Source organism: Embiotoca jacksoni, unplaced genomic scaffold (assembly GCF_022577435.1).
Source record: "Embiotoca jacksoni isolate LCO1_2020_lvr unplaced genomic scaffold, fEmbJac1.0.p SCAF_19, whole genome shotgun sequence".
Classification (NCBI taxonomy): domain Eukaryota; kingdom Metazoa; phylum Chordata; class Actinopteri; family Embiotocidae; genus Embiotoca; species Embiotoca jacksoni.
In genome coordinates, this window is record NW_027185329.1 from 10067004 (window position 1) to 10091050 (window position 24047).

The following is a 24047-nucleotide window of genomic DNA, read 5'->3' on the forward strand; positions in this document are numbered from 1 at the left end:
TTTGAATTATTGAGTTATGGCCACGAACATATTTTTTTAGATAACAGTTGCCTTTGACCACTAAATTGTTGCCAGTTAATCCTTGAGTCCAAGTAAATGTTAGTGCCAAATTTGAAGAAATTCCATCAAGTTCCTGAGATATCACATTCACAAGAATAGGACTGAAGGACAGGATAGATGTGAGGTCACAATGACTGTGACCTCTGACCTTTAACCACCCAAACCTAATCACGTGATCTTTGTGGCCAAGTGAACATTTGTGCCAAATTTGAAACTTCTGCACTTACCTAATTTTTCAGACCTGGAAGCCGTCCACTTTTAAAAGCCGTCCACTTTTATATACAATCTTTGATTCATTCTTGAATCCAAATGAATGTCACATTTGAAGAGACTTCCTCAAAGTGTTCCTGGGATGACCTTTGACCTTTAACCACCAAAATCGTATTAGTTCATTGTTGCTACCAAGTGAATGTTTTTGCCAAGTTTGAAGAAATTCTCTTATGGCGTTCTTGAGATATTGCGTTCACAAGAACGTGATGAGCGGATGAGATTGACGTGAGGTGGCAGTGACCTTAAACTTTGACCTTTGACCATAAAACTCTGATCAGTTCATCCTTTATGCCAAGTGAACCTTTGTGACACATTTGAAGAAATTCCTTCCAGGCGTTCCGGAAGTATCGCATTCACGAGCATAGCTTATTGTGAGGTGACAGTGACCTTGACCTTTGACCTCCAAACTATAATCAGTTCATCCTGAAGGCCAAGTGATAGATTGTGCCATATTTGAAGAAATTCACTGAGGGCTTTCCTGAAATATCGTGTTCACGAGCAGGGTTCAACGTGGGGTGACAATAGCCTTGACCTTTGATTTTAGACCCCCGTATCAGTTAATCATTGGTAAATAGTTTACTTATTTTGATCTTCAGGTTCTGTTTTTCAGTATAGTTTTTCAAATTTAGCAATTCAATTTTAGTTTTTAGTAACATATTTTTATGACCATAAAAAACAGCCTAACAAATATATTTATATATATTTTCTTTTAATAAACAGATGTTCTCAGGCTTTTTGTTTGCAAGGCCAAAAATACAGCATAAGCCTGCCTGAAACAAATGTCAAATCAGAGAGCTTTGGATGACAAATTAACAGTTTTGGCTTACAGGTACACTGAACAGAGATAAATCTGACAGTAATGGGATGTTTATCTGAAGCCGATCGTTATCTGAATTAAGGCTTTGGTGCCACTTCATCAAATCAGAAACATTCTTAGTATAAGTATTAAAAGACTTCTTAAAATTCTGGTAATGATCATGAGAGTAGGAGACGGCCATAAATGATGACGTGGTAAGATTGAATGTTTTTGTCTTAACTGCAGAACATGTGTGCGATTATTTGGTTATGGTACCTCCTAAACAAAAAACGGTTTACTTCAAGTCCATGTGGATGAAATGTCAGTTGAAAACACAACACAAAGACTCAGTCAGGAGATCAGGTCACATTTCTTAAATAATTTAATTGCAAAAGGGTCTTTTAAAAATATTTCTACAAGAATGCATCATCATGTTTTAGTAATTTGTTGTGTATGTCTGCACCATTAAATACATCTCAATGCTTTTCAAAGAGGAATCAACAATTGCATTTCTCAGTTCTTTACCCCCCTCCCCCCCCGCCCCAATTTCACTAAACATGTACAGTACTCTCTGAAACATGTCACTTACTTTTATGAAGAGGGTTTTTAAAAGTGACCAAAAGACATACGTGTAATGAGCTTGTTAGAAGACAGAAGAAAACACAGTGCTGCGTGTGTTTATTTTAAAACAGACAACTGAAAAAAAGATAGCTTGAGAGTTGTAGGTGAGGGGGTTTCAGGGAGGGTGGATGTGTGTGATCTGTGGAGGATGTAAAACAGGGAAAGAAAGGTGTAGGGAATGTTCGGATAGTTTGAATCCTATTGGCACACAAAGAGATAACCACAACTGACGAAGCCTAAACTCTGCTGATCAAACTGTTTCTGTATAAAATGGAAACTCTTTCATTTTACTCTCTTACACACACACACACACACACACACACACACACACAAACACACAAATGTAACGGTCCATCTTAATTTCAGTAACATGTAGTCGGATGGATAAACAAAAAAAAAACACACAGAGAAGCACGTTTCTTCCCTCTCTCTGTCAGTGTTAAATATGAAACACTCTCATGAATGTGTGAAAATCCACTCAAAGATGAATTGTTTGCAGTTGAAGTGGTCACGGTGTAATCCTTTAAATGTGTGCAACACTGCCAGTAGAGATCATCACTCAGGGCCGGTTGACTTTGGTGAGCACAGCTCCAAACCCCAGCACATCATGTGCACCTCATCAATACTTCATGGAAGCTCCAAACTGCTATTTTTCATGACTGCCATCTGATTGTGTTTAGCCCATATATTCCCCCACCACCTCCCTTTCTGAATTTTTATACCCATCAACTGTGTCTTGTTTGCAACAGCGGGGTATCAGCAGATTGAATGATTGAGCTGAGAGGAGAAAGAGAGGGAGTAATGTTGGAAAATCCCTTTGAGTAAAAGTGAGATTCTGATTACATTATTTCTTCTGTCCTTTACAAATGTGGACTCTGTCACTCTTTTTCAGTCAAAATGGTGTTTTGCTTCAGCGGGAAACAAAATAATTGTGTAGAATGATATCAAAGAAATAGCTCATCAAACAGGCATGTTCAACCCGTTCTCATCATGTTAGCCAATACTGGCACTTCTGAGCCATCACATCAGAAACATGAACTGACCACTTGGATAAAAACAATTTAAAACATTGAGACTTATTTACTGTACACAACTACTTGACTGCGCACTACAACTGTTGCAGGTTAGTAAGCCCTTAATAGAGTGTACTAGCAGTGGTGAAAACATCTGCATGTGGAATAAGATGAAAAAAAAATAAAAATAAGGAACACATTATTGATTTGCATAATCTCCTCCATGACTTCTGAAGGAACTTAAAGACAGGCTGACAAACTGGGAAGACACACTGCATGGGCACTGACATCACGTTATCGTTACACACCTAAGTAATCATATTCACATATTGCATCGATCAGCTCCAACTCAAACAATATGGAGGCCATCTAGAAGATTACACCAGCGATGCAGCCCCACGCCTTAAGCCGATACCTTCAAACACCCCTTGGTGAGAAGCGTAAATAGCATGGTCTCTGTGATGCAGCTGCTATCATTTAAGATGAGGGGGGCTGCAGATTGCGGCTGTCTGCATGCCAACGCTGTTGATCCTGCACTGTACTAATCATGCAGCAGGCCGAGCTGAGACAGGATGATTGCAGGCCAGACAGGAAATGAAGAGAGATAATAATAGGTCAGCATGCCCTGTGTCTGCGCTCACTGCATGTTCATATCCTCGTGATGCCTTATTCGCTGGCGCATCAATCAACCTAACAGACGAGGAGCAGCGGGTTTCTCTTCTGACAGCTCGCGATTCTCTGATGAGAACCTGTTGCAGGTCCTGCGACGGAGCTCCGCCTCTGGAGGCAACCGAAATGTTTGGCAGGTGGGCCGACTAGTTTGATACATTATCTCTAAACCCTCACCCTGATAATCTCTTAACAAATGATGGGTCGGACTACATTTGAGTTGATTTGCAGGAGTTGAAAATTGTGTGCCTGGAAGACGATTAGTAACAGCTCTGCCTCACAGATGCTCAATATGCTGCGAATGAGGTTGGATCGGGGATACTTCAGGTTGCGCACACAAACTTGAACACACCAACACGCAGTCAACACTCAAACAACAATATATGCACAGCAAAAGGGCGGCACGTTAGCAGTGGTCGAAACCATGGGGCTGTTTATCTCTTCAACTCTTTCCCCTCCTCTTTCCATTCTTCTTTTACTTTCTGGTAATTTCACTCTTAATCATGTCACAACAACACTTCAATTTTTTTTTTGTGTCAAAAACACCATTTTTTCTTTTGTGATTTATCTTATTTTTGTTACAAAACATGTACAGGCTGTTTAGAACAACAACAAAAATACAATATCCAATTTATATGCAATTTATTTTTGTTTAATAATCATCAATTCATCAGGCGAATCCTCTTGGAGTTTCTCTTCCTTCTGATTGTTCCAAGTCCACGGTCCCAAACGGCCTAAAGTCCATCTGGGTGTTGGTGATGGGGGGGTGTGGGTCGGCGGGCGAGGTACAAATAAATACATAGGGCAGGATGTCAAGAAATTTAAACAAGGATTTTGATTATTTCTAAATCCAGATTATAGTAAGTAGAAATTAAGGTGTCCATCATGGTCTCTCTCAGTTTCTGCATGATACATATATATATACTTTTATATATATATATATGTTTATGTCCAAAGTCCATTTTTTTTTGATTCAATAAAAAAAGAATGTTTAACAGTTGTCCACAGAATATAGCGTAATTGTTTCAGATATATTTGCTCCTTATCACAGTTCAGTTCATGCGTTAATTCTCCATGGTGGCAAATAGCGGAAGCTGTATTGTACAGTATACTCGTGTGCAACTCGACACAACCGCACATCCAGGCACACTTAATCACACATACACGCACACACGCATACAAAAATGCACACAAAAGGCCAAGGGGTCTTTCTATGGTGTCGCCGCCAGAGTCCTCGTCTCCCCCAATCACCGCAAGTGTCCAGTAGGGGAGGAGGGAGTGGGGAGGGGGGGTGGGGTGTACTTCAGTTTGACCGGCCATTTTGAAACCACAAATCTCCCAGAATATGTGTAAGAAAGCAAAAAAAACAAAAACAAAAAAACCCGAAAAAAGTAGTGTGGACAAACAAAAAAATAAAAAAGTTTTTATGAGTAAAAACCACAATTGATGGGCAGGTGTTCCCCAGCTGTGGAAGCATCCTGAGTCACTGTAGGTCAGAGTGAAGAGGTCGTCTGGTGACCTACTGAGGAGCCTGCAGCCAAAACAGGTGTCCGAGAATGGGGCTGCCTTCATTTGACCTTTTCAACCTCTGTCTATCCTCTTGACCTATGACCTCAGCCCATCATATTTCCTCTTGTAGCACCTCAGCCTCCTCCAGCAAGTGCCCTTTGAGATAACGCACCTTCAATATGAAGATGGAGAACTACACACGTGCACAATAAAACAACTATCAGGGAAAGAACGGCCCTCTCTCTCCTGTGGTCACGTCTGCTCTCTGGTTTGTTTTTTCGATGCGTGAAAACTTTTTCACTTTTCTTCTTTTTTTTTTAACCAGGGTGACCACTCTTTACTTAGAGCTGGGATGACGGGTCAAGGGGAGGGGCGCTTGTGTGAGGATCACAGCGTGACGTTTGGGTTACAGGACTCGGGCCAACCTCACTAAAAACACACATGCATGCAAACATCAACCCACTCCAGAGCTGGTGAGGCACGCATGGGACACAAGGGGGCTAACTCTTTCTCCTCTTTCAAAAACACACAAATTCTGTTTGGATGGAAGAAGAAACAATGACGGATAACAAAAAAGCAGGAACAGGAAATGTAAGTGGTAATGAAATAAAGAAAAGAAAATATATTCAGAGGCACTGCAAGCCAGTTTCATAGAGTCTAATTGGCAGAGATGGGTCAGGCAGCTCGGGTTTTCCAGTGGCCCTCTCTGGCACAGTTCCTCCCCCCTTTTCCTTGTCTGGCTGTCCTTCGACTGCATCGGTCTGTGTGTTCCTGTCGCTCACACCTGGACAGGAAGTGTTTGGTTCATCTGTAGTCTCATGTCCTGAATGCTACCGAGAATCTTCTTCTGATGGCCGGCCAACGTCACCCCTATCCGCAGCAAGTCCCTGTGGAGGGAAAAAAAAAAAAAAAAAAGAACAGGTGGCTCAGTCATAAAAAATAAAAGACGACAAACATCACATGTCCCAAGTTGAAGTGCATGTTTCACTTTTCACTGCGAGTGAACACACACTCTGCCAGGTGGGAACGTCACCTTGGCAATCACCCATAAAATGGCTTCCTGAGAGTGTGCTAACAAAATGGGGGCACTCATCCAGCTCCAGCGAGCGTTGGCCTTAATGCAACATACTTCTGTTACTCAGCAGGTGGGCGAGAGGACGGTAGTCACAGGGCCATAACGATAGTTAATGATTAAAGAGCAAACTTAGCTACTGTTGGGCAGCTGGTGGACTTCACAGAGGCCACAGAAAAAAAGGGAAGCAAGAGAGATTATTTTTTGTAAAATATTAGACAGATTATTCAGCTAGTAGCCTGTCGTTCATCTTCTGTCTGTGTGTCAGTAAATCAGCTTTAAGTTGCCCACTGTTGTATGACATTTTTCAGCACTCGGAGACTACAAAATGTAAATTAGCCTTTAGCCAAGGGGTCACACAAATAGGAAACTGCTGACATACGGTTGACATTACTACACTCTTAAGAAGGCCTGGGAGAGCGCACCTGCTTCGGCCGTCATTAGTCATTATTCGCTGTGGCCATGTGGGTTTAATACTGTACAGTAATATCAGGAGAAACTCTCTTTTCCGCTCGCTTGTTTAATTTCCCAGTCGATAGCTGAGCAGAGACTGGACGCCGTGTCGGGGCAGCGATTAGCAGACTGCTGGGGCTGCGCCACTGTCTGGGTCCTCTCCCTTCACACACACACACACACACACACACACACACACACACACACACACACACACATCCACAGCGCACATGCGTCCTCTCTAAAGCTAAATCAGGGGTCATCACCTCAACATCACACAAATAAATGGTGTATTTTTTTTTTTTTTTTTCTATTTTGCCATTCCCATCAGTACAGCAACGGAGGATGAAATGATAATAAATGGGCACCATTAGAGGAATTACTGGCCATTAAGGGCAACAGAGAGGCCCAATACAGCACACCTGTCAGCCTCAGCCAAATTGAAACAAATTACCCCCACCTCCACTGCCTATTATGCAGCTAATGAGAATAATTTATTTATCATAATAATCCTAATTCATTTATTTGATCATCACTAGCCTCCTGTTCTTATGACTTCCATTACATCATTTCCTGTTTGTAAGCACAACAAAAGCCGGGCGAGTCGTCGATATCATGGTTAAGGAAGCAGCAACAAAAGATCGCGAAAAAAATGTACGACAAGGAGAAATTTTGGATTTTGATTGTAAAATTGTGATTGTAGCGCCGTCATGATTAAATAATCCTCTCCATTCTGCAGCAAACCGATCCTGATTGGCCAATTACATACTGAATAATGGGGAAAGCACAGAATATTTTGTTTTCTAATTTCATTTTCCAACATGATCTTTCTCATCTCTCTTGGCAAGTTGTGCTGCCAGTAAATGTTACATTTTCCCTTTTAAAACTAGTGGTAAACAACATTAACATGCATGGTACTGTATGTCTTCAACGTGTGATTTATCTTCATAGCACAACAAATGTACTTTGAACTGAAATGTCAGCATAATGTCCACATCTGGTAAAATGTGCTTCATGTTTGTTATTCATTTGACATCTGAGGCTGCTCACAGTCCACTTTTCCACATCTTATCATGTTTCATTCAGCCATGAGACTATTTTTAGTCCCTCAAGGTCAATCTGCATAGCACTAATTTGACTCTCAAACTCGGCTCAGTCAATCACTTCAGGCCCGATTAGCTCCACTCACTCTGCTGTCATCTGGGCCACCAGGTCAAAGGAAGCGAATCCGGCGTTGACGAAGTTGTCACGGTAGCGGCTCATCTTGATAGCGTCCAGCCAGTCCCCCACAGTGGTGAAAGTGGTATAGTCTGGCACACAGCGGTCAAGCAAGGGCTGGGATACCCTGCAATGGGGAGGAGGGGAGAGGGGGAGAGAGAAAGAGAAACAGAGAGAGAGGGTTAAGGTCGTCACTCTGCTGCCTCTACCGGCCAGCCTCACCCCCAAACGCCCCCCGCTGAGCGCCACCTCTCCCATTTCTCTGCATCTCCTCCTCATTTCTCCCCCTCTCCTCTCCTCTCCTCCATATGTAAGGAGTTGTGTGCAGGTGGGGGCACGTTTATGATTGTGGAGAGACTGGCTGGAGTTTTGGGTGGTGGATGTTGGCGCTGCAGCTGGTGAGGCGAGGTGGTGAAATCTGGTCCTGAGTGATGACCACCCACATTGGGATTTACAAGAAATCACAGGATCAGATTTTTTCATTTGATATCATTACAAAAACAGGTGTAAGAAGTGAACACTTTTTAGTGCCGAATGCGGCATCAGTGATTTAAGAAGGTTTCCAACATGTGCCCAGGAAATATCTGGATAACTCTCTGCTCGTCTGCTGGTTCCTGTTCTTCTTGTTGCAGTGACATGTCACTGTGTTGCATTGGGAGCGACAACACAGAAAAAAACAACTTGAAATTCAATCTGTGTGGTTGTACTGAGTTGCACTTTCAAACCACCGACAAATGTGGTTTGAATTTGATCTGGACAGATTGAATTCCAGTGCAGTTTCACTGGTCAGTTCAAATCAAATTTGGCCAGTTGGTATGAAGACGAGCTGAACCAACAAGCAATAAGCCATGCTTGTTTTCCTACATAATTAATGCATTTACAGCGCGTTCTCCCAGGGTGCGTTTAAATGTTTTCAGCATTCTCCCCGGATCTCTTGAGGATGCATGCGACACAGAGGTAGAAAGGCATTTTTGTAAAATGTTTATGAAAAGGGAGGAATATCTGAGGAATGTAAACACAGATGCTGTTCACGTATGCGTGTGGTTGCACATTCGGACTGACTCATGATTCTGTGGAAGAAGTGACTCACGAACGTACATATGTGTCTGGCAGTGCATGTGTACAGTTGCGTGACAGCTCCCGTCTGAAGCTGTGTTTGAGCGCATTTTGCACGTTCCTGCACACCTGTTGACAGCCCCAACCTAACCTCCCGCCCCGATCAATGCTGCAGATAGAGAGGCCACCTTGGGAGTTTTAATAAAACTGTGCAACAACTCAGAGTGAAGTAGAGCTGATGAACAGGAGAGGAGGTGGAGGTGGAGAGGATGACGGGGAGGTAGAGGAGAAGAAACTGATGAGGGAGCAGGCAGAGAGAAAGAGCAGCACTGTCTCCCCTCCTCTCTGCTCTGTTGATCCCTGTCATCCTTTTTGATGGCATTAGATTCATTAACAATTAAAAGAGGAATGGAGAGAGAATGAGGGAGAAAAGAGAAAAGGCATGGCGGGGGAGTTAATAACGGTGATACAGAGGCTCCATTGAGTGGTGTAGATGGAGTGATGTTTAATAAGGCCTGTTCTTTGGAGCCCACGGCCTCAGGCGGTCGTTAGCGCCAGACTCTGGCTTCTCTTAATGGAGTATTGTTGGTCCTCCTTCTATAAAGTTACCTTCAAAAGGGTCTAGGCTATTGCTGGTCACGTGAGCCACAAGCACAAACACAGCAGGAGAGCTAGATAATACTGGGAACTAGCAAGTGAGACTGCAACGAGCCAAGGCTAGATTCATGAAGACCGGTTGGGACTGTCACAGAGTTTCTCCAAAGAGTTAAGTCACTGTTTGATAGGAGGCAGTTCAATTCTGAAGTGTGAATTTGTCTATTTACACCAGAGACTCAACAGTAGAAAAATAAAAAAAACATCACTTCACTAAAGCTCCTTTGGACAATTCTCTTCACACATGCATCACAATGTAAAGTCAGGGCTATATGATACACACAACCACAGGACTTATCTGCCAGACAGTGTTAGCTAACCTAGTGCCACCCTTCAGTGCCGACCAGGACGACTGTGTCATCTCTCACTCCTCCCTTGTTAGGTCTGTCGGCAGGAGGCCACCTCTCCGCTGGCCCGTTTAAAATCTCGTTAGTGGCTAATTAAAAGCCGCTCCCATCTCTTTTTTTTCATCGTCTTAATCGAGCTAATTAACCGCAAGCCTAATCTTCTAAGAACGTCACTCCGGTGGCCAACCGAGACCCTGGCTTCCCCCATGAGCCCAACCCAGGATTGTCTGTGGCCCTCCCTCAAGACAAAAAGACCCTGATGCAGGGACAGATAGGTAGGTCACCCTTCTCTACACTCCAACTCCGCCACCTTCCTCTCCTCCAAATTCTTTCTAAGAAACAGGTTGCAAAGAAAGATAGTTCAGCTAAATGTAGATGTGACATCATTGATTGAGCTCCCAGTTGGTGGAGGAGCTGCTTCAAGGGCCGTATCGAGCGATGGTAATTTGGATTTGCATAATGGCTCAGCCTGCATTTGTGAGAGCTAAAGAGTTGTATGGGAGGAAATCTGCACTTTATAGCAGTGAAGATATTCTCACAGCTGAGTCAGAGCGACTCACATCCACTGCATCAACTGGGATAGGGAATATTTTCACAGTGGAAATCATTATCGCTGTCGCTTTGGCTCAGGTACAAATGAAATGACTCGGCCAGTCCTCTCATTACTGAAAAGTCAAGTGACTTCATTCAATAAACGCATTATATGTTAAAGACCTCCTTCAACATATGACTTAAGAAAAGCAGAAAGGACTGTTAAAGAGCAATAAGCACTCATACTCAATAAGAGATGACCGTAATCAGACAATATTAATTTACTTTATAAAGCTCAGCGAGGAGCCCAAGGGAAACTCACAGTGAAGCTTTACTGAAGTTAATGTGGCCAACTCAACTTTTACATAAGGCGATGACTAAGACTTACCCAGTGGACTGTGTGCTGTTGGTGACCACCTTGAGGCTGGCAGCGTTGCGAATGAGTTTATCCAGCGTGGCCACAATCTGGGTGAATTTGGGTCGCAGGTTCCTCTCTTTCACCCAGCAGTCCAACATGAGCTGATGTAGGGCTGTGGGGCAGTCCATGGGCGGGGGCAGGCGGTAGTCCTGTTCCACAGCATTTATCACCTGAGCAAGAATGGACAGCAGAGAAATCACAATCACTCCTAATCGCCCGTGGTGATTTGTAGTGGAGGGTGGAATAGAGATGGGTTGATGAAAAGTGTAAGAGATAGAGGACAGGAGAGGCTGAATGGGGGAAATGATGGAAAAGTCAGCAATAAATATGAAAAAAGGCTTTAGATTGTGCATAGAAATAATGTCCAGAGTGAGTGTAGGTGGGTGGGTCTACAGTGGAGGAGAATGGCTTTTAGAAATGGAGAGAAAAAGTGGTTGAAAATTGCTACAATTGAAGGATTTAGATTTTATATACTGTGTGTGTGCAGAAAAACATTCCCACATGAGCTTACATCTTGATTGCTCATGTCCCAGTACGGCCGCTCGCCGTACGACATCACTTCCCACATGACGATGCCATAGCTCCACACGTCGCTGGCTGAGGTGAACTTCCTGTAGGCAATGGCCTCAGGAGCCGTCCAGCGAATGGGGATCTTTCCACCCTGTGGATATGCGAATGAGTAGGTGAGCATGAAATACTGGAGGGATGGAGCACAAACACAGAGTCACACACATACAAGAGGGAGAGAGAGGGTGAGAAAAACAGTCTGAGGGAAACATGGGTGAACAACACATGGGCGCATGCTGCAGAACCCAAACACAAAACACCAACACGGGAGGTGAACGCAGGAAAATGACGTACAAACACATGACGCTAGAAGAATATTTAATGTGCTGCATACTGCATTCTTTAACATCAATACATCACCATCATTTCAGTCCTTTCATATGAACTACAAGACAAACTGAACTGTTGGGCGGGAGATTGCTATCTTCTACCAGCGGTGTGCCTCTCAGTAAAAATCACACTTACAAATTGACTCGACTGCTTCCCGTCACCACAACACTTGTCATCCCTCACTCATCCTGACATTTCTCTGGGTGTTTTGTCTTTTGCTTTACTAAACAAGACGTACATGTTGGAAGTGACTTTTCAATCAGCCTAAATCATAGATGAGTTGGAGAAGAAGAGAGACACATTTTTTCCTCTTTTCAAAAGATCGGTCCATGAAGCCGACAAACTCAACTTCTGTTTCTGGGTTAGACGAGGCTGGATGTCTTTATACCAGAGCTCATGTTCATATACAACTCAGTGGAGTCTTTCCATCATGAATCTTAACTTGCTTTTGCCAATTTTACATGTTGTATCATGTGACGATAGGAGCCAGAATCAATCTTTCACATCAAATTTTTCTGTCATTTGTTGGCTGAAAATTTGAGAACATTTTTGCTTCATTAGAAACACAGAGCAGCATGTTAAGGTTAAGTGTAAAATTGTGCGAAGCATTCCCATATAATTTGAAAAGTCGTGGTGTTCTGCTGGTGTAACTTTTATCTTTGGCTCACTTAGTAACAGACACCTGCTTTATAGCTCTGGCCCGCTGTCCATATATGTTATTTACCTAATTTATGAGCACCCGTTTCTTTTCAGCTCAGTATGAGAGTTTCGAATGCGTTTATGTCCTCTGATGTGTTTCACAAAGGGTGGAGCTGAAGTCTATGAGTGGGAAAACACTGATTGATATTTGTTTCAACTGTTCTTCTTATTCCACTCGCCTGTGCCGCAGTGACAATAAAACAAACTCTCTCTACCCTGAATGATCACGTCATGTGGGAACAGACTGTGAATTGATTCGTGAAGAGCTAAAATTATAACAATCGTGATGTATTGATGTAACAATGTCACATGTAGCACCTTTAAACATCTATTTCAATGAATGCACACACAAAAAACATACAAATGAAATGTATACAGTAACTCACCAGTGAGCTGGTGTAGGTGGGATCTGTAGGATCGTCCTCGAGGAAACGCGACAGGCCGAAGTCCGACACCTTACACACCAGATTACTGTTAACCAAGATGTTTCGGGCAGCCAAGTCTCTGTGCACGTAGTTCATGTCTGACAGGTACTTCATGCCTGCTGCGATGCCGCGCAGCATGCCAACCAGCTGGATCACTGTGAACTGCCCGTCATTGAGCTGGCAGAGGAAAAGAGAGAGTGACAAGGATAAATAGGATTGTAGATCAAGGTTGTATATTTCAAAGGAAAATACTGGATGTTTGTCTCTTATTTACCTTTTTGATCCTATACCTGTCTGTCTATTTTCAGTGTTTCTTACTTTCTACAACGCATCATCTCACCTGCATCTTTCATCTCCCATCATACCACACTGTAATGTCTTCTTTTTTACCTGCTCATCCTCCCTTTCTCTCTATATCTCCTTATATTACTCCCTTTTCGCTGGCAGACAATGTATGATGTGACTTTGAGGCAGAGATTCATTGGAGACTGAGCTCTTTGTAAATGTCACCAACAGCCTGAATGCGGCATTCGTCAGATATCTATTGTGCTGCTGAGCTTAAGGAGACCTTTTAAATCTCCAAAGCAAGTGAAATAACTAAAAAGAAAGATCAAGCAGATTTGGATGGGCTTATTTACTGGGTAGTGTTGCATTATTGATCAAATCAGATCCATGTTTTATTGGGAGTAGCTTATATTAGAGTGATTCGTGTGTGTAATGTTTTTGTTTGTGTTCTTTCTCACCCTTAAAAAAGAATCCAGTGCCCCGTTCTCCATGAACTCGGTCACAATCATCACCGGCCGACTCTTGGTGACCACGCCTTCCAGACGGATGATGTTGGGGTGGTCGAATTGGCCCATGATGGACGCTTCAGACAGGAAGTCTCGCCTCTGCCGGTCAGTGTACCCCACCTTGAGAGTCTTGATGGCTACGATGATCTCACGGCGCCCAGGAAGCTTGAGACGACCGCGGCACACCTCCCCGAACTCTCCTGCGAGAGCCCAGGCGAGACAGCCAGAGAAACAGCAAAAGAGGAAGAGGAGAGAGATGGAGGGACAGAGAGAGAAAGAGGGAGGGAAGAGAGGCATGACGGAAGAGTGGAGGAGAGTGGGGGAAAAGAGGGAGAGGGGACAGTTAACTGGTTAGAACCAAGGAGCCAGGGAAGGGTAGCAGGAGGAGTGGGACAGGGGGGGCTGCAAGAGAAGCCATGACTCTAGGCCAGTCTCAGGGGATGGTGGTGGGAGGGGGAGCATACAGTGATTTTGTACTGTTAAACTACAGATTAACAAAACAACATGGTGAGTGAGAGGCATGACGGTAGAATGTGAGAAGATGTAGGACTGAAAATACTGAGGTTGAAATTAAGAAAAGGGGTAAATTAGGGAGACAGGATGGGTGAAGCTGATGGGGGAAAATGGAGGAAGGGGTCAAGGATCGGGAGGGCGGTGCTAAGCGTTGGAGGGGCTGGAGTAGCGGGCACAGGAGGAGGAGATGGGTGGAGAAAGAAGCTTGGGGGTCTTCGGAGTTGTGGACGCTTTACGTTTAGAGTCTACACCAAGCGTGTGCAAGAATGCAAGAACAAGTAGGCGATGAGCGTGACATGGGTTGACATGGTGTCGAAGGTGACAAATGAGGGGGGAGAGAGGGCGAGGGATGGAGGGATGGATCGAGGAAGGGGGAAAGGGGAGGAAGGAGACAGGGAAGACAGGGGTTGAGGGTTTGTCACTTTAAAGGCGAATGCTGGGAAGCGACGGGTTTCAAGTAGTAGCCTCAGCAGCAGAAGAGCTGTCGTAGTAGCAGTAGTAGTAGCAGCAGTAGTAATGGTAGTAGCAGAAGCAGTAGTAGGGGAATCCCATCTCTGCAATCACAAGGTCCTCCATTTTGGCTCAGAAATATATGCTAAATAAACTCAAGCTCACATGGTACAGTCCTGCAGCTTTTAAGCAGAGATATTACTTTCAAATATATCAAATACATAAAATACTTCATGGTCTACAACATCTAGAAAAAGGGAATACAACCACATAGTGGACGAGGTGTAGGTGCCAGGAACATGGGTCAGATATAGTGATCCACTAGAAGCCCTCTTTTTTAATTAAGAGGTTCTCAAGACACTGAAAAGTGGGCAGTGTCAGAGACAGCCAATCCTGGACTAGAAACAATTCAATATCTTTTGCCCCATCCAGACGGATTTCATATTTTAGAGTCAAATTGGGGACTACATCCAAACCTTCTTTGTTTTGGCCCACACTGGCATTTGACAAGCTCCTGCTTATTCTCCTTATTCTTAAGTGCTGTAAAATCCAAAACGTATTGACTACGAACTGTACATTTTGTGTAGCTAAAAAGTACATACAATAAGTTTCACAGCAATGTACAGCAGAGTGCTGTTAACAGAATAATTACTATTATGCAGATTAAAACGTAGTGTTTTAATCATTCTGAAACTTAATTTTATATTTGGTTGTTAATTTTCTGTCAAATATTTTATATTTTAATGAAATATAACTTCACATTACCGTATTTTTTGGCCCACGGAGATTCAGATACATTTTTGGCCCTTCATGGGTAAGAATTTGGACACCTCTCTTTTAGAGAGATGCTGCAGATACATATTATAGTATCTTGCTTTGTGTTACTCAACACATCCCACAGTCCAACACAGCCATAGATAGCCATCACCCATTTGATAAGCCTGTAGCAGCTCGACATGGGCTTTCAGTCGCAACTGTATGTCAGTGACCAACTAAACGATGAATACATTCTTGTACTACACTCGACAGAACTGCTGAAATTCAAAACTTGGAAACAGGGACTTCCATGTGTTTATCTGTGCAATACTTTAAAACATGTCAGGCCAACAAGTGTGTTATAAAACATCGGGGCTGTAATTAGCTCTGGAGGACATGAGAGAAGACTCACACACACACATGCGCTCGGACAGGATTAAAATCTCTAAAATGGAAATGAATCCTGTCTGTATGGGGCTGCCGTTTTGCATTGTCCAAAATCTGGTTCCATTAAAGATTTTTAAATAGTTAGAAATGACTGTTGTGTCACACTTAAACTGAATCAATTTGCATCCACTGTATTGCTCTCGTTCCAGGATTGGGCTCCTTTTTTTTCTTTCTAGGACACAGGTGAAATGATGAACTGTACAAAAGGAATTACAGGTACTCTAAACGCACATGGCAAACGTAAGGGTGGTAGGACTGTGAGTCCTGCTAACTTAAGAAGAAGGAAAAAAAAAAAAGGACACAGCTAGTCAGGCTTTAAACACAGGAAAGCATCTGTAAGACTGGGAAAAAAAAAAGGATTCTAAGAGGTGACGAGTGTGGTAGAGGGGGGAGGGGAGCAAGAAGAAGGGCAAGCGATGAATTGAGTGAAAGTACCGCTTGGTGTGAAGTCCTCTAACGGTATGGCCTGGAGGTGACTAGCAGTCTTCCCCCTGTAGCTCAGGAGCTTTGGTGGGTTACCTGCGCCAATGACCTCCTCGATCTTCACGCAGGACACGTCGATCTCCTTGGCAAACTCGCGCACTGCCTCGTTGGGGTCCTCGTAGGTGAAGGGGTCAATGTAGACCTTCATTCCCGGCGTTACTATCGGGGATTCAGTGGCAAGAACGGGAAAGTGAATATGTGCTGCCAAACAAAACCTGAACAACTGATAATACTACGTGATGCTGTGAAAACAATCAAGTAAGCAAGACCCCTCGTATCGCTGTATCTTTTTCATATGGGAGCTATTCTTCGGTGGCTACGGAAACTCAATCGTTGCTGTGTTGAAGTAAAGGAACCCTGCTGCTGGAAAGAGGAGATCTTAGCAAAGAGACTTACTGTACTGCTGCAGTTTCTCTGTGTACTCCGACTCAGAGCCATTTCTCTGCTTTCTGTTGAGAGAGATGAGAACACCAAGTGAGTGACTTGGACTGCACATGACAGTGGAAAAGAACAAAGGCACGAGGAGAAAACAGATCCCTAATAATGTCTGGGTGTAGCATTAGATGGAGTCGCAGGTTCGGTGGAGATGTTTAGTGTGTTCACACTGGAGGCGAGGGATGCACCGATACAGACTGTATCAATGCTTGCTGGTGAGATGATTCATACTTGGAGACTGGAAGTCTAAACAAAAGGATATCATGCCATTGTCTGCAGCAGCAAGTGAAAGCCATTCACTCTAGGTGCCCCGAAAATGAGCAGCCGAGACAAAAGCAGACTCAAACAGCAAGCTCAGCTGTCTCGCTTTCTTCGCCCTACAGACATCCCACTGTTCATATCAATTCAGCCGGAATCTTATTTTCTCCTCATGAAAACAGTGCTGTCCTTCTTTCGCTTCCTTTTTTATTCATCTATCTACTCTCTTTTTCTCGTTCACCCACGTCTCTCCTTTTCTACATCCTCATCTTCCTGCGTATGTCCCTTCCGCTCAGTGGTGGGGATGGGTTGGGAGGGAGGGGTGGGAGGCACGGATCGGGGGGGGGGGGGGGGGGGGTTGTTGAAATTACATGTTAATATGCTTCCTTTGTTGTCTCACCAGTAACCGGGGCCAAAATACCCGCTGGTGATTTACATCCGATTTCAAATTCTAATTCTGTTCTTGTATATACCGAAGCGCTGCGTTTTTGTATTATTGCTATTTTCTCCGTCTCCTTCGGTGGCAGTCAGAGCGGCGGCTAAGCCAAGACCCTGAGAGAGACACGATGTAGCGGTGTGAAAATAGAGGAGAGTGAAGCGGCAGGAGGGAGAAGCAAAGTAGGGGGATCCGGGGAGATTATTATTCAGTCTAGCGTGACCGATGCCCACGCTTGTCAGCCGCTGCCTGAACTGGCTAGTGAAGGGAACCCGGTGGGCGCCAGTCAGCAGTGGGTGCCAGCCTTTCACACATACAGTATTTACACACATGCGCCATTTTTGCCGCTTGACAAATGAGTGGTATAAGGATAAACGAGTGTGGTTACACCCAGCTGATGCAGTCTCAGACTTTTTGAAAGGTTTGCTCGCATCTTCCTCATCAATTGGGCTCAGAAGACAGGGGCGCATCTGGTTTCTTTGTGGTCGGGCAGCCGCACAGTTGATTCGAAGTGCTGGGCCATGAGGGCAGGCCTATCAGGCCCAACAGCTGCTCCACCATGCTGTGTCCAGTGAGCAAAGTAGCATTTTGGCCAAAGCTGTTTACTATTCACAGATTCAGAAGGCTAATCTGGCATTCAGTGGCCTCACAGGTGGCGCAGCAATCCACTGAGACTGTTCTGGGGTGGTTTGGAGGACATGCAAACAAAGTTGACATTTCAAGCTATCTAATTTTTCTTTTCTTTTTTTTCAGCTTGAGGGAAAAATATTACTGTAAGTCCTTGTTGTTTGAGCACATTATGTAGAAGTGTTTTGCCGCACTATTATCTATTCATGCCTTACTCTTTTAGAAGTTATATTCTGACCTGAGGCAGACGATAGCGATGACCACGACTGCGATGATGAAGACCAAGGTGGCAGTGGCTGATCCAACGATGAGTGGCAGCTGCTCCTGCAACGACTTTGGAGGGTCCGCTGTAAGTGTCAGAGAGAGAACGGGGTTACTGAGACGTGCCACACATACACTCACAGTAGCTGCAATCTGAATGCAATCTAATGTAAGAGCCAGAAGAGTGTGCCACACTGTGTGCCGGTAGTCTTCCTGTAGACTCATGTGCCTCTGAGGCCTCATTCAGAATCATATGCTTACATAAGTAAAATCGTGCCCTTATTTTCCTCCGGCTGTATTGAGCAGAATGAAGAGTGACCTGGGACTAATAAATTTATTTATAAAGACAGCAAAATAGACTTTTCAGTCCTTTTACATTGTCTGCTAAGTGATGAGTTCACTGCAGAGAAAGAGTGAGAATGATAGCTTGACTGGCTGCACAGAAATCATCAAATCATAAGTCATTTTCTCTAATAATTTCACTTCTGTCTCCATGGAGAGAGCTTCTAACGCTGTAAGCTTTTGAGCCTCCCGTTATGCATAACACTTTTACAGAGGCACTGCCACTAAGCCACAAGTATCCCCACATATCCCTGGGTAATGAAGTAGGTATGGGAGTAACATACTCTGCAGGTTGGTACTGAAGTCAGCCGGGCTGCTGTAACGGCCGTAACCAGCCACCGTCCGGGCTCTGACCTGCACCACGTAAGGCGTACCGGCCTTGAGACCTTCAATGCGGGCGTTGCTGCGTTGGGCTGTCATGGTGTGGGCAATGGCCTCACCCTGATCCTGCGCACACAAAGACAGTGAGGTAAACAATACAGCAGCCCCAGGTGCTGTCCCATTCATCGTTATCCCTTCCCTGATCCTCTACCCTCCCTGAAAACAGTTTACCCATCTGACCATGCAGGGGGAGGGAAAAAAACAACAACATATGAAGACGGGAGCAAGAGGGAGATATGGGGAGAGCAGAGTGGAGCTGGTATGTTAATCTGGCGAAAGAGGACAACAAACAGATCAGATATACACTGAGTGCCTTTGTTCTCTCCCCAAGGCAAATCCAGTCCCGACTCTGCAAGAAAATACAGAAACTTTATAATGCATGGACTGAGAGAGACAATGGGGGGTAAAAATGAGGGCAGGCGGGGTTCAGAAAAGGGCAGAGCATAATAGAAATGTGGGAACAGATTGAGAGGAGAGAAACATGAAGAAGGGATGGAAAGAGAGAGAATAAATCGAGGAGGATGATCACACAAGAATGGAAATGAATTGCCTCACAGCAACCATGTGTTTATCAGCAGTGGCATTGTTTCCCACATGTGTACAGAAACACAGATGAAACAGAGACCATGCTAGTGAATGAAATTGGATTGAATTAGAGGCGTTCACTTACATTGCCGCTTACCTTCTCATGGTACTTAATCTCATAATCCAGAATGATTCCGTTGGGTTTCTCTGGAGGCAGCCAGGATAGGCTCATGGTGCTCGCTGTGGCCGCCATCAGGTGAACCGTGGGCACTGCAGACGGAGCTACATAGGGCAGAACAAACAAAAGGAAAATCCGCTTTATTTATCGTTTTTCTCTGTTATGTCTTTTGAAGTTCTCTGCCCTTTGTGTGTCCGCGGAAGGCCAAATACAAAGTCTCAAAGGCTGCGAGCTTTGCAAGAAGCTTTGGGCAATAGTTAGTATGCAGAGCCATTCCCCACTAATGCTCAAATTCTCCCTCCCAGAGTCCCGAGGGGAAGCAGAGGGGATGTTAAATTCTCCGGTGACAAGAGAATCGAAGTGCAAAACTGATGGATAAGTCTGTGGTACATGCAGTTTCCTCTGTCATACAGCGACTGCAGACTGTATGAGAATGAACACACACATACAGCTGCAGACTTTTCACACGTGACTGCGTGCTTACTGCTGGACTTTAACTCCACAGTGTCGAGCAAGTGTTGGAAACAGTTTCCCTCTTTTTAAAGTTATTACAAAAACTACAAACTGCATATAATATGCGCAGAAATATACATGCATGCATTGGTTTGCGCATACACAATCACAGTGTGTATGAAGCACATTGGCACTCCACCCACTTGAGCTTTCCATGCTTTGTTCACATGTGCCTATTAACGGCCAAGTGCTGTCTGCCTCCCTGTGTCTCTTTCCTCTGTTCTAAGTTCAGGCTTGTTCTGTACCTCTGACTCACTCCCTCCTCTCGGTCTGCTGCTTTTGTTTCATAACGTTCACGTTCCAGTGTGGTACCTTCTCTTCGAAAACAAAGTTCCTCACTTTTCCCCAGTGCTCGCACACAATCAGCCTTCTCTAATTTCCCTTTTTCACAGTCCTCCTCCACTCTTTACTTTTCTTTTTTACCTCTACACACCTCGACCTCATCTCTGTCTCAGGGCCCCGTTATGGTGCCACAGAATTTGTTCTGACGACGCGCCGTCCAACCGAGCTGGACGTGTTAATAGTCGGTTTTCCGAACGACCAGAGAGAACTGTGGAGTGAAAACTCGGCCATTGCAGAGAGAGAAAAAGAGGCCAGTATTGTTTGAATTCTGGGATACACGTTTTTTTAACAGTCTATCCAAGGAGACATTGACTGTTGTATTTGGTTGTAGATGTGAAAACTGTTACAGACAGTTGTATGATGACTTAAGGACAGCTCCTCTCCCACCTCTGCACAGCCAGCTTATCACTGCGCGATGTGGGTGGGAAAATCAGATTGTCTGTTTCGGAAAATTACAGACAATGGTAGACACAGACACCCACAATCCGATGTTGGAAAGGTGTACGTGTGTGGGTGGAGTTTTCAAAGCTATATGATCATCCCACATTTAGTCCGGGCTGAACACAAATCCTGCTTCAGTGTCTCTGCTTTCCTCCACACCCCAACTCTCCCTGTTTTTGTTAAAAGCTCTTACATCCCCAGTTTTTCGTTCTTTGATCCTCCCCCTTGCATTTCCTTTCTCCCCCAGCTGCCGGCGTTTGTGACCAGACAACCTTCTGTTTCTGTCTCTTTCTTTGGTGCTCAAACCTCCCTGAGTCTCTCCCTCCCCTGCCAGCCCCGTCCATTCCATCTCTCCATGTCTCTCTTTCTCCCCAAGAAGACAATACTTCCTAGACAGATCCCCTGGTTACTCTAGCCAAGGGATTAGGGGCCCTCCTCCGGGAGAAGACGTTGCAGTAACCATGGAGGTGGCCCCTGGGGCTTATCACCGCCTCCGTATTTATTTTGGTTCTTAAAAGGTGAATGTACACACAGGGACGGTCTTGGGACGACACAAACGGATAATCTGATCCCAGTTGATGCTCTCTTGCCCTGTCCTTTCCCTTCACCGCTCTCTCTGCACCCAACTGACCCCAGGCACCCAAGGGTGGACAGTGGGCCCTGTCAGCCCAGCGCCAGAGCCCTCATAAAACAATGAGGCCCTTACATGGGGGCCCTTTGGGGCCCTTGGGTCCTAGACCCACAAAGAGAAGGCATTCCTAAAGCATCATTTGGGAGCAGGCACACAAGGTTAGAGGTGAGGAGGACAAGGCCATGGAGAGACAAGAGAGATGAAAGGGGAGGAGCAATGGATAATCCGTGGTGTTGTCTAAGCCTGCGGAAAGAGCAAATTTAACATAGCGACTAAACACATCCAACCCTGTGAGATCCTCAATAAAGAGACCAACTCTGCAGAACAAAAGTGTAGAGTCAGCTTAACTGCACTGAAACTTATTGAGGTCATTTAAGGTACACTGGACCCACATAAACAACCAGGCGATATACCTACATTCCTCCGACATGTATTATGATCCAAAAACCATGAACCCTTTTGACATCGTAAAGGAACACATGCAGTAGCCCATCACTACTACCTGGATTAATTCTGTGTGTATATTAGCTAGTAATCCCAGCACCGATTGCTACACTGGCCTAGTTACTGTTGTTGCAGTGAGATGGAGGAGTGGTGGGTTGGAACCAGTGGGCAGCTTGAATATTGAAGGTTCAACACTTTCAATACACACTGCCTCGCTATTGCTATTTGCAGCAGTGTTAGTACAGAGCATGCTGTGGGCGTGTGAAAAAGGTCCCTTTCTAAGCTCATTCAGAAGAATGTCTTCCTTCTCAATCCTTGTTCAAAGGGAAAATATGTAACATACTCCTACATGCACACAATAAATTGATCTCTACTTTTAAGCTGAGAATGTATTCTCTGACGTTTCTTTGTATCTTTTTTCCAGCCTTTAAAAGTCGGCATTGCCCACAAGTTCGGTATTGATCTTTGACAGTTGGCCACTAGGCTGCAGAAATACCTACCGGCCTGGTTTGTGGTGATGTTCACTGCAGAGAACTGAGAACTGTAGGGGCTCTTGTTAGAAACGCCGTTGGCCGCCTGGATCTCGAAGCTGTACTGCGTGTGGGCTTGCAGGTTACGGACGGCCACGCGGCGCTGCGTCAGGCCCAGGTGGCGCGGCGAGATGTCGACGTTGTCATCGCACCGCGAGCACATTCCCCGCTCGGGCAGGCACTTCTTACAGATGACGTTGTAGAAGATGTCGTCGCGGCCGCCCAGGTCACGTGGGTCGCTCCACTCCAGCACGAGCGAGGTTTCGTTCACGCTGGAAATGACGCTGCGTGGGGCAGACGGAACAGCTGCAAAAAGAGGGAGAAAGAGAGTGGATGAGATGAGGAAAATAGGTTTGGAATGAGAATGAATTTAATCTCCGTGCACAATAGGTGTAAAGAAATGTGTCTTGGTGTCAGCACAGTGACATCCTGACAATAGACAAAGATTCATATTAGAAAACACAGTTTACATATCATTATACACACATACATTCATTCTACCATAGCTGCTATCAACACAATTCACGACCCAAGAATTTGCCTTGTGCTGTAGCATTAGTACATTTCTCTTGCATTAACTAGAATTTTTTTTTTTTCTTCCACATTACAAGAGACTGTTACAGCAGTTCTTCTGAAAAAAGAAAGAGGACAGGAGTTCAAATTTGAATTGCAAGCTTATTTCCACTGTGAGTCTTTGTGTGTGTGTGTGTGTGTGTGTGTGTGTGTGTGTGTGTGTGTGTGTGTGTGTGTGTATAAAGGGCTGGGGGGAACGAGCAAGACAAACTATTGGCGGAGCCTTGGCAATTCTTATCCAATTACCAGAGCCTTATCTCTCACTGTGCTGTGGGAGAATCAACCCCACACCCCAGCAACAGAAAAACAGATCTCCTTCTCTCTTCACTATTGAATGAATCCACTCCTATGTGTGCAACTTTCCTCTTAACGAAGGCACCACTACGAGAGTAATTGCTCCACTTTCAGCTTGTAGAGGGGCAGCGGCACTGAGAACATGTAAGGTATGGGGAGGGGTCGGATGATAAAGTTGTGGATATCGTTGGAAAAGCAAGCAGACTTGTTTGCCATCCGTGTGCCGTTGTAGGAACGTTGTCCTGACGGCTCTTATCAGCCACCGATGGCACAATTGAAAGAGGGAAGTGGGAACATTTACAACACAATCAAGTATTTTGTTTTATGGCTAGCGACACATTTGATCTCGCTCTGATTTTGATCCGTGGGAAATAAAACAAAGTGGATGTCTGATTTCCTAAAGCATTGCAATAAGAAACTTTAAAACATACTAGTGCAACATAGTCAGCTGAAGAAAGTGTTCACTTACTTGTGCAGGGGGAGTCAGGAGAATCTGTGTCTGAGCGGTAATAACCGTTTCGACAGGAACAAACACTGGCCGCTCCCGAGCTGGCACGGCTGTTGGCTGGGCAGGGCAGGCAGAAGCTGTCCCCTTGTTTGGACTTGAAGGTGCCAGGGCTGCAAGCTGGTTGGCAAAAGAGAGACAGGTGGAAAAAGTAAAGTGTGAATAACAACTTAAAATGTTTTT

General features: G+C 44.6%; 1 protein-coding gene across 12 annotated transcripts in view; it reads right to left on the reverse strand.

The window, feature by feature from the left end:
• Nucleotides 1–1490: 1490 nt before the first annotated feature.
• Nucleotides 1491–24047, reverse strand: part of LOC138200603 (ephrin type-B receptor 3-like) — a 61937-nt gene continuing 39380 nt past the window's right edge. The window contains exons 4-16 of one of the 12 annotated variants that reach the window (XM_069153429.1): nucleotides 23829–23984; nucleotides 22463–22798; nucleotides 19571–19695; nucleotides 18792–18954; nucleotides 18143–18251; nucleotides 16545–16597; nucleotides 16185–16319; nucleotides 13452–13699; nucleotides 12670–12885; nucleotides 11199–11348; nucleotides 10658–10857; nucleotides 7653–7808; nucleotides 1491–5825 (exon numbers count right to left, since the gene is read on the reverse strand). In XM_069153429.1, the coding sequence (XP_069009530.1) occupies nucleotides 5717–5825; nucleotides 7653–7808; nucleotides 10658–10857; nucleotides 11199–11348; nucleotides 12670–12885; nucleotides 13452–13699; nucleotides 16185–16319; nucleotides 16545–16597; nucleotides 18143–18251; nucleotides 18792–18954; nucleotides 19571–19695; nucleotides 22463–22798; nucleotides 23829–23984 (2156 nt within the window). In that variant the 3' untranslated portion in view covers nucleotides 1491–5716. Of the gene's footprint in view, nucleotides 5826–7652; nucleotides 7809–10657; nucleotides 10858–11198; nucleotides 11385–12669; nucleotides 12886–13451; nucleotides 13700–16100; nucleotides 16320–16544; nucleotides 16598–18142; nucleotides 18252–18791; nucleotides 18955–19558; nucleotides 19696–22462; nucleotides 22799–23828; nucleotides 23985–24047 lie in introns of all 12 variants that reach the window. The other 11 variants (XM_069153425.1, XM_069153422.1, XM_069153430.1 and 8 more) reach the window with 11 other exon arrangements.